The 15,991-nt window shown below is 42.0% G+C and overlaps 1 protein-coding gene across 1 annotated transcript; it reads left to right on the top strand.

Annotated features, from left to right (window-relative positions):
• Positions 1 to 2,958: 2,958 nt before the first annotated feature.
• On the top strand, positions 2,959 to 10,618 carry LOC111074285 (protein hunchback). Its single transcript, XM_022367018.2, has 2 exons — positions 2,959 to 3,495; positions 7,720 to 10,618. The coding sequence occupies exon 2, from the start codon at positions 7,744 to 7,746 to the stop codon at positions 10,108 to 10,110; it is 2,367 nt and encodes a 788-aa protein (XP_022222710.2). The 5' UTR covers positions 2,959 to 3,495; positions 7,720 to 7,743; the 3' UTR covers positions 10,111 to 10,618.
• Positions 10,619 to 15,991: the final 5,373 nt, after the last annotated feature.

Genomic DNA, 15,991 nt, shown 5'->3' with positions numbered 1-15,991 from the left:
CATAAAACTATTATGAAAGGAGGAATGGAAGATCCGGAAACCCAAAGAAACTATTAAGATTAAAAGAGTTTCTTTCGATATTGAAGTGTTTAAAAAGAGCTTAAACCTTATATTCCATTTTTGTAGAAACTTTTCAGAAATAATCTTTCATTTAAAAGAGTCAAAGCTATTTTCAGAGCATCTAAAGAAGTTTTTCTTATGTTTTTATAATAGTTCTACCATTAACTATCTATTAAATCAAATTCAAAATCTTTCCCAAATCAAAACAAACCAAAATTCGACCGTAAACTAATTTTTATCTTCAAATATTTCACCTCCGCTAATCTTATCCTAAAATCGAACCATAAAATTACCATACCATCAACAGTAGCACATCAAAAGCAAGTAATTGGTTAGCAAAACCAATTTGCACTTAAGATCAAAGACCACACCACAAACCCCATAAAGAAACCACAAAAAAAAAACACACACACACAAAAAATCAGTAATGGAAAAAAACACGAAAGAAAAAAACTCAAGATAAAATGGCAAATCATCCTTGGCATGAAATCGGCTTACGAACTCAAGGTGATATCTCAACAGGAAAATAGAAAATGGAAAGGGAAAGGGAAAAGGGAGTAGGAGAAAGGTCAGGAGTAGGGAGGGAGAGTGTATCCCTCTCGAGGGGGATACTCGGTCAACCACAAAATCCTTAAACGCTTCGATGCACATTTTGTGTGTGATTCAATTTGCATATGGGAGATGCAAAAGATGCTAAGATGAAGACAGGATCCTCCCCGTTTATGGCACAGTCCAATGATCTATTGAGAGATCTTCTTGAGTATCAACAACAGGCCAAAAGGTGAGGGTTCATTTGCATATGGGACGAGAAGGACGAAGGACGAGACTGCGACTTTCAGCAATTAGACGATCATGATCATGATCGTGTTTGTGTTTGTATTTCGAACAGAGATCAACATTTCTGTCTATGTCTTTCAATTAAAAGGTCAAGCGTGACGGGACATTTGTTATGCCTTTGGCTTCAACTTTACATAACTTTTGGTACTGGGCCCAGGGGTTTGGCCAGGGATCAGGAATCAGGAATCCAGGCATCACGCATCAGGCACCAGGGGTGCTCCAAAAACACCCGCCCTGCCGCTAATCAGGCTGATCAACGCTAATCAGGCGCGCTAATCGCTCGAAGGATCAACAGGATCACTGATGATCCGCCTACTCCTCGAGTACTGCGTAATGTTGGATTATGCACTGAACCAAACTCTTAAATCACTTTTAAATCTGGTCTATCGTCCTGCTCTAGTTATCCTTCTGAGGATGCAGTCCAGCGGTAGAGGCAGAGGCAGTGACTGCATCTTCGAATGCGCGGATTAATGAACGAGGACGAGCAGGCCCGTGTCGGCATGCAGGTAGTCCTTGCGCTTTCCTTTAATCCTTTCTTCTGCTAAATCCGGTTGCAGTTCTTCTAATCCGGTTGCCACAGTGTCAACGTCCATGAGACATCATTGCTACCTGTGCCACCGCCTCCTGGTTTCAGCGATTCTTCCTTCAGCCTCATGTTGTGGCATGATGTCCTGCGTCCTGTGTGTAATTTGCATTTTGCAGTGCGCGTTTTTGTTTGCTTTCTGTGGCAATAGTTTGTTTGGTAAATATTGCTTTTAAATTTTCCCCCTTCTGGCACATCTACATTCACGCCCATGCCTTGCTCTCGTCCTCCCCTCTGTGTCATAACCATACTCGTAGGTACAAATTTTGTAATTATAATTCATGTATATACATATGTATGAATGTATGTATGTACATTGGTCGGAAACTAAGCCCAAAATACATGGCCTAAACCTGATTGAAAGTTTGCTTTAGCGGCAGATATAATATGTTTCTAAATTATGTTATTTTATAGAATATTAAGGGAGAACATGTGCGGCTTAGAGCGGTTTTTAGATCATAATTATTTGATTGTTTTTCATGTTATTCAGATTTAAGGGAATTATGTTAGAAATATTCGTAGTTCCATGCATTTTATTACTACCTATCAGTTGTTGAATATTTATACATAAATATTTCATAATTTAAGAACTTTTTTGCGTAATAAAAAAATATTTAAACAATCTGCATTATTATTTCCATAAAATACTCCGCATTCCAAAGTGTTTCCCCAATTCAGATTCTCAAATGTCAGACAGTCAACTGTCCTGCTGTCCACACAGTTTTTCCTTCAATTAATTTCCAGTGGCAGCCAGCCAACACACACATGCAACCTTGCCACCCCCTCTGTGCGTGTGGATGCAACAAATAGGGGCAAAATCTGTTAAAGTAACAAGAACGAAATCTCAAAACAGACAAATTTCGTTAATGTGTCTGGGGCTTAAAGTTGCAGCCAAACGAAAAAAGACTGTGGCCAGTGTCCAGTGGCCAAAGAGGAGACCAACAAACCCCAGGCCCAAGTGGAGGCGCCCCCATAAATCCCCACTCGGCAGTGGACACAAAAATCAATAATCAATATTGAAGCGAAGCTGCCAAAAAACGCAGCCAAAGAGGCAGCTGCAATCCGCAAAATGTAGCAAAATGCAGCGCGCGTGGCGTGGCAGCAAGGCACGAAAGGATGCCACATTAGAGGCTGCCTGCCACACAGAGACAGAACAGAGCGAGAGTGAGAGAGGGCAACGAGAGTGAGTGGGAGAGAGCAAGCGTGAGAGCCTTGGGGTTGCCTTTTGGGGGATGGGGCGCATCGTTACACTCGCCCTGTACCAAAATTCCACTCACTTACAGCAGCCTCGTTGAGTGCTTTGTGCTCTCTTGTAACGCTCTCTTGGACACGGAATCGCTCTCTCAGTCTGGCAGTGCATTTCTGGCATTTGTTTCTTCTTTGCAATTGAGATTTTGAGTGTGATTCGTGATTTTGAGTGCGTTTTTCGGCTATGACTAGCCACCGTAGAGCACGGGTCCGTGTCAGTCGTGCTCCGAGACTCTAACAACCCAAAAGTACCCAAAAAAAACATAGAACAGTAAAAGAGCAAAGAACGGACGAGTGTTGGGCGCTAAAACGAAATTAAAAACGAAATTTTGCCATCCAAAAAAACCAAAAGAAAAACTCTTAGTGACTGTGCTTAAAAGAAAAGCTACTCCTTAAAAAAAAAAACAAAAAACAAGCAAACAATTTTTATTTGTCAAACGACTTTTTTTCCCGCACATGCGCGAATTTCGCGCAAAAAAAGGAAGCTTAAAAAGCAAAAGCCAAAAAATAGACAAAAAGAGAAGTGAAAAGGAGCGCCGGCCCCTCTACTCTGCTCCTCTCTCGCACACGCATCGTTATCGCAGCAGCAGCAGTGTGGGTGTTGATTATAACGGTGCCGCGGTCAAGTGTAGGAAAGGAAACGCACAAAAGAGCGAAATAGAGAGTGAGAGCGCGACTGGAAAGGCGAGAGCAGCAGCAGCACCTTTGCTGCTCGCACGGTTCCCGTTTTTGGATCCAATTTTGGAGAAATCCCATATTTGAAGAAGGTAAGTAAATATTATTTACGAAATTATTATCTTTGGGGGGTATTTTCCCATAAACATTCCACTTAACCTTCAATTAATGTAAAAAAACACAGATGCAAGTCGAAAAGCTTCCCTTCCCTTCCCTCATCCACTCTGTGGTGCATAAACAAATAAACAAGAATTAGGAATTTCGCTTTAGCCGGGGCTAGAATGGGGCACATTGTAAATTGTTGAGGCATGCGGGAGTTAAAGATTAGTATCAGATTCCTGATCCTCACTTGAGCCAAAGTTAAGCTTTGATTGTGATATTTATCACTAAAACTGTTAAGCGAAAGCTTTGAAAGCAGTTGTTGTAGTTTATGTTCGCTCTCTTCTTTAAGTTAGCTCTTCAGAGAATGAGTAGAAGCCTAGCTTCGGCAGGCCGCGGCTTGGAATACCCTTCGCCATAGTTGCTATGCCAAAAATGCTCTGCTTTAAAAGCTTCTGCATAAAAGCGTACTACCCTCTGCTGCACTGGTAGGGTATCTTTCGAACCGAACTTTCTTCTGTTTCTTTTTCGTGTGCTTCTTTTTCCGTCTAACCATAAGAACACACAAGGCACACGATAGAGATAGCATTATGTGGTAAATCATTTGCTAAAAATGCAACGGCACAAAAATTCTAAAACAATATTTTAAAATCTGTCTGGCTTTTGGCCGATCTTTTGGCTGAACTTGTTTTTTGCCTTCATGCCCGTTCCGCCTCCTGTCTACTGTGGGCCCCGAGCTGCAGCCACATATCGGAGGGAGCGGTGTACTCTCCTCCGTTTTTCCCCAAGGCCTCCCCTACTTTCCTTCTGGCTGACAGCTAATTTTATTTGTTTACATGTCGACTTTCATGTTATTTTTCCTTTGCCCCCAGTCCGTACCCCACACTTTTTAGCATTTTCTCGGGCTTTTCTTTTGTGCCGTATGCACATTTTCTTCGCTATCTCGCTCTCTGTGTTTTTTTTGTGTGTTGCAGTCTCTTCCTTTTTTAATAATTTAAATTTAGACATCGAACTATAATTCAAAGTCAACGTTTTGCAATTTTTTAATGGCAAATTGTTTGGCACTTGCCAAAATGCATTTCAAGTACTATAATAAATATTTAACACGAACGAAAACTGCCACTGCCACTGCAAACGAGAAATGTTATAATTTCTAAATGTTTTTTTAGGAATCATCACAAGATCAGTTCTCGCCTCTTCCCTCGAAATGATTGTCAGTCCGATGTCCCAATGATGATGGGTTAGGATTGTGGTTCACTATTTTAATGTTTTTCTGACAAAAAGAAACGCGAGGCATAAATCAAACAAATGAGTCTTTGTTATATATATGTATAAATAAATATCTATATATATTAGAACAGATATATTTATAAACGCAAATGGCATTGAAAAGCAGTTGCAGTTTCTTGGGCAATTATGTATGTGCCTGCAAAGGCTTGAAAAGCTTCAAAGAATTAAACTCGACTTTAAAAAATGCACAACAAGTTGTTGCTTAAGCTTAAAGCCAGTAGTGGGATCCGTTCTATACTCCCTCAATTATCTGCTCTAGGTATAGATGCCATTGCTAGACTCAGGGGAACACAATTTACTGAATAAAAATGTTTTATATATCCTTTTCCTTCCTCCTACCATTTCGCCATCATTTTTTTTTCTGACTTTTTTTCTACACAAATTATTCAACAAAACACACACATTTTTTTGTGTAAGGCGCATTTTCTGCGTTTTGCTAGATTTTCCATTTTTGCAATTTTCATGATATTTTTACGTGCTCTAAAGAGCCAGAGGCATGGAGCGGGAGGGAGGTGCAAAGATGCAAAAAAGGGGTGTGGGGTGGCAGTGTCTAGGGGGGAGTGCGTGGGGGCTGCAGCAGAACGACTAGCACATGTTTAGTTTACTTTTGCAGTTTCGGTTGCCTCTTCTCTGCCCCTCACTGCTGCACGGTGCAACCACAATGCCCCGAGCTCCCCCCTCTTATCAACACCCTCTCTACACCACCTTCTACAGCAGCAGCTCTCTCTGCTCTTTATCCTCTTTCGCTGCTTTGTAGCCGGCGTAATATTAATTTTACACTTGGCCTTTAGTTTGGCTTTTGTTGGTATACCCTTGAAGAGTGTAGGGGTATAATGGTTTTAAGGAAGGAAAGGATGGCACTACTGCTCCCGACTATATTATGAGTATATCACAGCATAGTTCCCATATGAATGATAACTATTCAAGGGTATCCAAAGTTTCGGTATGCAAAGTTTCCCTTACTTTCCTTTCCTGTTGTTTTTGGGCATTGTACAAAAAAGCGCCCAGAAAACCGCAAAAATGTTCTTTGTTTCGGCAATAGAGATAGCAATAAAGAGAGAGAGAGACAGATGTGGCATACAGCACAATTAATTTTTGGCTTTTCTTTCAAAGTTCTATTGTACAACGGCAAAATATTAAATAAATACAAATACGAATATGTTCAAATGCAATGTGAAAAATGCATTTGCATTTATTCTGCTCGCTCTCCGCGGAAAAGAGCATGGGAAAAACTTTTCCGTGTACCATCAATTATGTGCACACAAGAGTATGTTCCACTTTCCCCCCATCTCACCCCGCCATTGCAGCCACTTCCCTCCCCCCTCTCGACTGCTGACGTTTTGCGTTTTTAATAATATTTACTTCGAAGCACAAACAATTGCGCAAAAATGCATCGAAAATGCAGAGGAAAATGCACTAATTTTTGGAAAAATTAAATCGGCAAAAAAATATTCATTTTGCACAGAGCAAAAAAAAAAAACTAAAAATTATTGCTCTTGAATAGGAAAATTCTTTGTGGAAACTACGCAAATCAAAGTGCATTTGGAAATATATGGGGCAGGGAAAATTATGGCAGCAGAAATTTCTAACGAAATTCTATATAGAAACCCTCGTTCGGTTCAACGTTTCTTCGATTTAATATTTAGGAATAGAGCTTAAGGAATTGTTGGCCTTCAAATGGGTAGAACAATTTAACATAATTTAAATTATGGTTTCGTTTTCATTTTTTTAGTTATTTTAAATGGAAAGTCTTTACAAATATTCTGAAATTTTACAAAAGAATGAAAACTATTCAACAAAAATATAATTAGCATTCTACAATTATATTGCATATATATTCTCTATATATAAACCTTTTAAGAAATTAAAGAATACCAAAAATAAACCAATATATTGAACAATATATGAGCTGTACTAAGGAAATAATGTATGGAAAGTGTAAAGATATTGTGGGAGAGAATGCTTTGCCACTTGCCAGCCAAAACAAAAAAAATAGAATCCCAACAGCTGTACAGCTCTTTCTCTGTAGAATCCCTTAGGTACATATATCACACACAGCACACTCTTTCTCTCTGGGGAATTAGTCCTTTAAATTAGTTAAATCCTTTGTTACTTTTTATTATATTAAAGAAAAGCCGTGTCTCTCTTTAGGACACCTCCTACTTTTGCTACGTTTAATCCTCGCGTTGAATATGCCACGGGGAAAATTCGTTTCGCTTCGCGTGTTTGCCTCATAATCTGGATAGCCAGTCCGTTAAGCTCCCCGGATCATCCCAATACAAATCCAAATCCAAGTGTCGTGTATTTTTCTGTCTTTTGCAACAAATTTTGTTGTTTGCTCTAATCCAAAAATGGATCAAGCCATGAGGATTCGCGGCAGGATTCGCGACTCGCGACCCGCGACCTGTACCTGACTTTTCATCTCCCTCTAATCCCATGACGCGTGCGTCCTGCCACACAGCCACTACCTGAGGCAGATATAAGCCAATGCCAGTTGCAGTTGCACATTCAGTCACAAGCGACACAACGCACACGCAACATCTACCAACGAAACGATTCTCTTGGGAAAATATATATATATATATTATTTACGAAACATTTGGATTAATCTTCGAGAGCGAAAGAACGAGAAAAAGCGGCTTCAAAAACGGTAGGTGAAAGCCTCAAGCCATGGATATTTGTTTTGCCACCATTTGTGTCCCATACTGCGACCATTTTGTTGTGTAAAAATCACTCAAAAAAGCCACCCTACTCCCAGCATCCTTTCTCCCGTCCAGAGCCATCCTTTAGGGGTGGCTCTCTCGCATAAAAATCGTACAAAAAAAAGCAAAAAAAAAGGAATAAATGTAGAAAAAAGGGAAATAAAAACCTGACGCAGGCGCAACAATCACTAACCATCCCCTCTCTATTTTTGTTCTCTCTTTTAGCCTTTGAAGAGCCCTGCCGCCAAGATGCAGAACTGGGAGACGAATCCGGCCGCCAGCTACGAGCAGCATAATCCATGGTACAGCAGCATGTTTGCGGCAAACATTAAGCAGGAGCCGGGATTGAACAGCAGCAACAGTGTGGCAAGTGGCAGCCCCAGCCCGAGGCAGTCGCCACTGCCTTCGCCAGGCAATCACTTGGAGCAGTACCTTAAACAGCAGCAGCAACAGCAACAGCAGCAGCACCAGCAACAGCTGCACCAACAGCCCATGGATACCCTGTGTGGGGCAGCAATGACACCGTCTCCGAGCCAGAATGATCAGAATAGTCTGCAGCACTTTGATGTGACGTTGCAGCAACAGTTGCTGCAACAGCAGCAATACCAGCAACACTTTCAGGCAGCACAACAACAGCAGCAGCAGCAGCAGGCGCACCATCATCATCATCATTTGGGATTAGGCGGATTCAATCCATTGACACCGCCAGGCTTGCCCAATCCCATGCAGCATTTCTATGCCGGCAATCTGGGTAGGCCCAGTCCACAGCCAACGCCAACGGCAACCCAAGTGGTGGCACCCACCCAGGTGGGGGAGAAACTGCAGGCTTTGACCCCACCCATGGATGTGACGCCACCAAAGTCACCAGCGAAATCCATGGAAAAGGAGCTGCTCCACCACGAGAAGGAGCACGATCAGATGTCCAACTCGAGCGAGGACATGAAGTATATGGCAGAGTCCGAAGATGATGATCAGAACATCCGCATGCCCATCTACAATTCGCATGGAAAGATGAAGAACTACAAGTGCAAGACATGCGGTGTGGTGGCCATCACAAAGGTGGACTTTTGGGCGCACACCAGGACGCACATGAAACCCGACAAGATCCTCCAGTGCTCCAAGTGCCCCTTTGTGACGGAATTCAAGCATCATCTGGAGTATCACATCCGGAAGCACAAGAACCAGAAGCCCTTCCAGTGCGACAAGTGCTCCTACACGTGCGTGAACAAATCCATGCTGAACTCCCACCGCAAGTCGCATTCATCCGTGTATCAGTATCGTTGTGCGGACTGTGATTATGCCACCAAATACTGCCACAGCTTCAAGCTGCATCTGAGGAAATATGGCCACAAGCCTGGCATGGTATTGGATGAGGATGGCACACCCAATCCTTCGCTGGTGATTGATGTTTATGGCACGAGACGTGGTCCCAAGAGCAAGAATGGTGGCACTGACAGAAGCAGCAGCAGTGGCACCAGCAGCAGCAGCAGTCGCAAGAGCAATGTGGCAGCAGTGGCGCCACAACAACAGCAGCAACAACAACAGCAGCAGCAGCAGCAGACACCAGTAGCAGCAGTCACCTCGCAGCTGAGTGCCGCTCTGCAAGGATTCCCCACTTCGGTGGCAGCACCGTCGCCCGTAATGCCCGCCTCTCCTGCCAAGAGTGTGGCAAGCAACAGCAGCAAAGTGGACCAACAGCAGCAACAGCAACAGCAGCAGTCACCTGCCGCCAATCTTCTGCCCCCGCTGGCCAGCCTTCTGCAGCAGAATCGCAACATGGCCTTCTTCCCGTACTGGAATCTCAATCTGCAGATGTTGGCCGCACAGCAGCAGGCCGCAGTTTTGGCCCAACTTTCCCCACGGATGCGAGAGCAGCTCCAACAGCAGCAGCAGCAACAGCACCACTCCCAGTCGCAGCACAGCGACAATGAGGATGAGGAGCAGGATGATGAGTACGAGCGCAAGTCGGTGGATTCTGCCATGGATCTGTCCCAGGGAACACCCGTAAAAGAAGACGAACAGCATCAACAGCAACAGCAGAAGCCCCTGGCTATGGTGATGAATCTGAAGCACGAGGAGGAGGCCACTCCTCTGATGAGCAGCACGAATGCCTCACGTCGCAAGGGTCGTGTCCTCAAGCTGGACACCCTCCTGCAACTGAAATCTGCGGCATTGACATCCCCGGAGCAAGTCAAGGTTATGCCCACCGCATCATCGCCCATAGCAGGACGCAAACAGCTGCCCGAAGAGCATTGTTCGGGTGCCAGCTCTGCGGATGAATCGATGGAGACGGCGCATGTACCTCAGGCCAATACGAGTGCCAGTTCGACGGCTTCCAGCTCGGGGAATAGCTCCAATGCCAGCGGCAGTAGCAATGGGAATAGCAGCTCGAACAGTGCAACAGCAGCAGCACCCGTTGTGGCATCCACACCCGCAGCAGCAGGGGCCATCTACGAGTGCAAGTACTGTGATATCTTCTTCAAGGATGCGGTGCTCTACACCATCCACATGGGCTATCACAGCTGCGACGATGTGTTCAAGTGCAACATGTGCGGCGAGAAGTGCGACGGCCCCGTCGGCCTCTTCGTTCACATGGCACGCAATGCGCACTCCTAAACAAAAAACACACACCAACCAACCCACAACCCCTTGTTATTATTATTTATATATATAATTATCCATCATCGTTGTCCTGAATTGTACATATTTGTAGCATTAAGTTTTTCATTTAATTAATTTGTTGTCGAGAATTGTAAATAATGCATACCCTCAAAAATCGTAGAACTAAGTTTAGAATCTATCTGTAGCACCTATTCGGTAACTCTCTATCCAACTATCTAGAATTCTGCCTTTTCTTCTGCTGATTTCCATTTTTCCATATACGACTACAAACCCTGAAAAAGGTTTAAAAAATTATCATCCCAAAAAATTCGAAACAAAAAAACATAAAAAAAAGCTCTACAATAATTTGTAAGAAAAGTCAAAAAGTCCAAAGTCAAATTACGAGTAATAATGTTTAGGTTTATAATAAATATATGAATATATTTTATAAAAATAAATATTTAATCTTAATTTTTAATGCTTTCCCCTCTCTCTCTGGTATTCTCTCACTCAGTATTTTGTTTTAGTCGAAATTCAAATCGAAAACGAATCAAATAAATACAATTTATTCAATATAATTTAACAGATCATTTTTTTATTTTTTATTTTAAACTTTTATTTTTATTTATTTGAAAAAACTTCGGCACAAATGACAATATTTTCGAATGAAACGATGAAAATGAAGTACAAATTTAGAGATTTTTAAGAGGCCGCTGAGCAAATGGATCAAAATTAAATAGTTTTTACTCGAAAGAAAGGACTTTCGGCACTTTAGTCGCCCCGCCCCCCAGTGTAATCCTTGAAATATGCTCGTACTCCTTTTTTTAGGTATAGATATTTGTAAGCCCAAGATTTCCGCAACGAAATGTTTTTATGTAATTGTGTAATAAAGAAACAAAAATATATTATACAAAAGGTTTTGTTATTACTTACTAATTATTAAATTTCAGATATGCTTCCATTTACTCTTTCCATTGAGATATCTTGAGCGAAACTCTTCGACAGCTTTTTAAAAGAGAATCCCGTATTTTTTAAACTATATTTTTCCATGATTACGATCATTCATTCTCTCAAAATAATATCCAATTATAATCTATCCAAAGCTGTTAACCATATGTCCAAGGTTTCCCTGACTGTCAACACGCGATCTCTGCCATATGATTTATCATACGAAATGGTAAGCAGCCACAATGTGGAAAACTGTATGGATGTTTTCATCTTTTCTATTGGAAAAACTGCTCCATCATTGGCTAAATACCCAAGTTATTAAATGAAAAGAAAAACATATTCATGTAGACTGAGAAATTTGTGTGCGGGCGAAACCAAACAAATTGCTTCGGCAAGCAAGGGATGAGATCGCCAAGGGATCGCTCTTTCGCTCTTAAGAATTTTTGATGGATTATTGACATTTTGCGTGAAAACGCACAATTCGCATTGCATATGCGAGAGGCTGGGGGAGAGAGAATTATATAATAATGAAAAACTCATGAGCACGCGCGTTGCATGTTGGAGTTGTCAGGGGAGGAGGAGTGGCGGCAGGGCAACGCCTTTCACAATGCCAGAGATGATGCAGCAAGCGATCATGCGCCTTGGGATCATGGTCTGGGATTACTTGGGATCGCTCTCCGGGTTGGCGCGCATGCGTCGTGCGCACTTCAACCAAATGGCGCGTGGATGTTGGAGGGAAATTTTCTGTTGGTTCTGTTCAGTTTTTCACTCAATTTCATATAAATAGTTTTTTTTTTTGGGGATGGCCTCTGATTGGTTCGTAGCTTCTTTGGTTCGTAATGCGCTCCCTTGAAATTCTTTCCATGTAAATTTCACTTAAATGCCGTTTTTCCTCATTAAAAATTTATAATAATAATTGAAATTTATGGCTGAAAATTAATTTGGATAAAAGTTGGGAGATTTATGATTGGTTTTATGTTGGCTTTGGGTCTCGGATCCCATCGGAAAAGGCTATACCTTGCAGTTGCAGGAAGGAATCACTTCTGGAATTAATTTGTTTAAAAGTTAGGGTAACATTTTTTACTAAAATAAAGGTTAAGGGGCTCTCACATAAGTCAGATTTGAGCCAAATTAAATTTCAGACTTGGAAATGCTGCCAGAAATTAATTTAGATAAAAGTCAAAGGATCTAACTTTGCTAAGATGATGGTTTTAGCGTCAGATCTTATCGCAAATTAGATTTTGCATATATCCCTTTGAGACTTTCGAAGATCCTTTGCTCATTTGAGCAAAGTTAAGTTGGCAATTTGGCCGTTGGCCTTTGTCCTCTGGGTACTGGTTTTCCTTTTCCTTCATTGGCTTGTGGCTGAAGCAAGCGAAAGATGTTTATCATGAAAGAGAGAGGGTCGAGTCGGGTCGGGTCCGTTCTAACTTATTGTTTGACCTGACCTTAACGATCCCTAGTTTCTGGTTTTGTTTGTCGGGTTCTTATCCTCAGCTTGTGGCTTTGTTGAATCTTCTTTCGTTCTCTTTTTTTCCCCGCTGCTGCTGCTGTCTCATTGTTTGCGGAATAGACACAAAAAACGCAGCAGAAAGAGGAGTCTGCCACTTTGTATCCTGGGAGTTCTTCAAATATTTCAATTGCTGGACCCTTGCTGACCATTTGAAAGGTGTAATTTTTTTTTGTTTCTGCGCCTGTGCAGCTGTTCTATGCCAGGCCAGGGCTCCCAGAAACTGTGATTGACGCAGGGGACACGCGTCTGGCACGCACTCACCAAATATACTGCATAATTTGTGGGCACCTCCATCCCCAGCCATCCGTAATCCACCCACTCCCCACTGTAAAAACCACAGTAAGGAAAAAGTATTATTAATATCAGGGCATATCGCTGTACAAAAATCTCCCACAGTGCCATAAATTCTGTATTTATGTAGCCCTCCCCCTTGGCAACGCCATCGCCATATTGCAGTGGTGTTTGGGATGGGGTTGAATATGGTTTCAGTTACGGCTTGGCACGGGTATAGGTATAAGGATTAGTGGTGCGCCATTTTTAGCTTTATAACTAAAAATAACACACATCAAAAATAGCCTCCAGGGGGAGAGAGAGGGAGTGTGTGGGAAGGGGTTTACAAGGTTTTTCACTCTAGTTTTTCCCAATAGTTGTAACCGAAAAAGGGATGCATATGAGGTTGAGTGTGGTGTGGTGTGGTGTGGTGTGGGTTGGGTGTTTAGTTGATTGAAACGCGCTGTTGGGGGTTGGGTTGGGTGATGATTAGCAAACCACCCTCACACCCCCCATTATTAATACAGAGAACTCTCACCTCCCACTCCTTATCCTTCCCTTATCGAACAGCCGCCGCCTTTCGATGAGCTGTTGATTGCATCAGTAATTTTCTCCCGGCGCCCACATCTCATCTCTCTCTGCCTGCTACAAATTCTCCGTTCCATTCCTTTTTTCCACAACTTTACGCATTTTAATTATGAAAATGGCCAGAGTTGGAGGATCGTAAGGATCGGCCAGAGGGACCAGCATCTGTGTGTGTGGGTTAATTATCCATTCGCCGTTTCCCATCTCAAGCGTGACGTCATGTGCGATCCCACCTTAAGGATTTGTGTTGAACAGTCGATTATTTATTTTTGTAAACAGTTTTTCCCTGGAAATGCAGCAGCAGCAACGCAGAAAGGGAGAGTTTTGGCTGGCCAAAAGAGTTCGTTCCCCTTACGATCAGAGCCGTCCAACAGCTGACCAGAGGTCTGCAAGTCCTTTATGTGGGATTAAGGTGGGTGTAGCGAATCCGTAAGTGGTCACCGCTGCCGCTGCCATTGCCGTTAACAAGGGGCTGAAGGATCTTATGCTGACCAGTTGAGCTCAGGCTCAGGCTCTCTAATGGTCATAGATCTTGTTAGACGCGTGTGTATAATATTTTGGGATAAATAGATGCACATGTTGCATGTTAAAGAAGCGTTTGGAATGGGTAAAAAAGGATTTGGGAGTATATAAAATTGATTTGCTACTAAAAAGCAAGAGTCTGGAGGTTTTTGTCGAAGCAAACGTGAGATCTATGCGTCAAAACAGAGGAAAGGACCCAGAATATAAGTAAAACTTATCCAAAACACTTTCTAGATTATTCTAAGGCAGCAAAACCGTTATATTAAAATTCAACCAATTCAAAAAGATATTTAAAACCTACGAAAAATTATTAAAACTATAAAACTATTTGCAAGTTTTATTTTATTCCCACAAATTGTCAAAGCAACTATCCAGCGCTGGTATACACATTCTATGGCTAACTATGACTAAATATGACACCAAATCAAATCTGCATTTAGCTTTAGTTGTGCATTGTACACCAAAACCAAACCAAACACACATAGACTCAACCCAATTCTATGGAACATTCATGAATGGGCTGCCCAGCATGGCCCAACCTCCTCCATTGACCACAAAATTCTATGTAAATTTTCCAAAAACCAAAACTAATTGCAAACGCATTCAAATGATGAATATGCAAAAGTGTATGGAATTAAAGTCATGGATGGATATATAGATAAATGATTGCTGGATGGTGGTGGAGATCCATAAAAGACATAAAAGCAGACACTAGTCCCACTAGGGAAATAAACAAAAGGCCCAAGGAAAAACTCGCGACAGCAGATAGCAGATACAATTTTTACAGTTCCACAAACAGAGCTGCGTCCATCAGGCGTCCACTCTGCGTACAAATAACCCAAAAAAAAAAAAAAAATCATAGCGAGGAGAACCGCTGACTGGTATGGAAAAAACATCTGCCCCTGATGGCACTTTAGTTAACGAAAAACAACAAAAGGTTAAAAATATATGCAAGAGAAGAGGACGCACGACTCCGATGCCCTATGCTCTATGCTCATCGATAATGTCCAGCATCCGTTATGGAGAGACACACACACAGAGAAAAAAAAAAAAAGGAAGTGGATATACTACAGGACACAAACAGCGTGTGCCTCTGCTCTGTGTGTGTGTGTGTGTGGGGGTTGCACAGACATACGCGTGTCCTACTGGCAGAGTAGAGTCCTCCTCTATTTCCCGTTCTGTATATTTGCACTGAATGCGGACCTCAGCCAGCCGCCGCTTGCTGCGTTTCATTTGGTCAGTTTGCTACAAACAATACAAATTTTTGTGTGGGTTATTCTCGATTGAATTCGAGATTCCATATAGATACTCCGTGTACTCCTTCCAGCCTTTTTCTATATGTTTGCCTTGGGTTGCGGGCGACACCAGATGCCAATATCCGAACAGAATGTCAAATAGAGTAATCAAAGAAGCCTGAGAGACAAAGAATGAAAGGAGTAGTAGCAGTTGTGGATGTGTGGAATAAAGAATTGAGCTCGATGGTGGGGAATACTGGACTACAACTAATCAATGGTTAGGGCATTAGATGCTCCAAAGCTTAAAGAGGTGCCTAATTTACTCACTTTAAAGATGCACTTTTAATTGATTTAAAAAAAATAAAATTACTCCAAAGGTAACCTGTATCCTATCATGTAACCCTCAAATTCTCTTCCCTTAGTTCCTCCCTAAAGAAAACACCAATAAAAACCAATCAAAATCTAGTCAAAAAGTCAAAACAACGCCTATTACACAATCCCAGATGATTTCCCCGAAAATTGCATGCAAAAAACGATATAACAACCAATAAAAAGATCTCACACAAAAAATACAACCAAAAATAATGAAAAAACCGTAGTACAAAAAAATTGAAACGAAAAACTACCCAAAAATGTGTGTGATAAGGGAATACGAGGATGGGGAGGGTAAGGGCACTGCAACCACCCCGCTGAAAGAGGGGTTGCAAAAAAGGAAAAAAGAAAAACTGAAAATGAAAAAAGAATCCGGGGAAGCATTTGGCAAATATGCTCAATGGATCGATACACATATACCCTAAGCGAGGGGAATGAATGGATGCCTTCG

This window comes from Drosophila obscura, unplaced genomic scaffold (genome assembly GCF_018151105.1).
Source record: "Drosophila obscura isolate BZ-5 IFL unplaced genomic scaffold, ASM1815110v1 contig_4, whole genome shotgun sequence".
Taxonomy (NCBI): domain Eukaryota; kingdom Metazoa; phylum Arthropoda; class Insecta; order Diptera; family Drosophilidae; genus Drosophila; species Drosophila obscura.
Note: the sequence above shows the minus strand (reverse complement) of the source record. Positions and strands in the feature narration are given on the sequence as shown.

What these genes read in the sequence shown, in the direction of transcription:
- LOC111074285 (XM_022367018.2), top strand. Translation starts at nt 7,744, where the DNA reads ATGCAGAACTGGGAGACGAATCCGGCCGCCAGCTACGAGCAGCATAAT.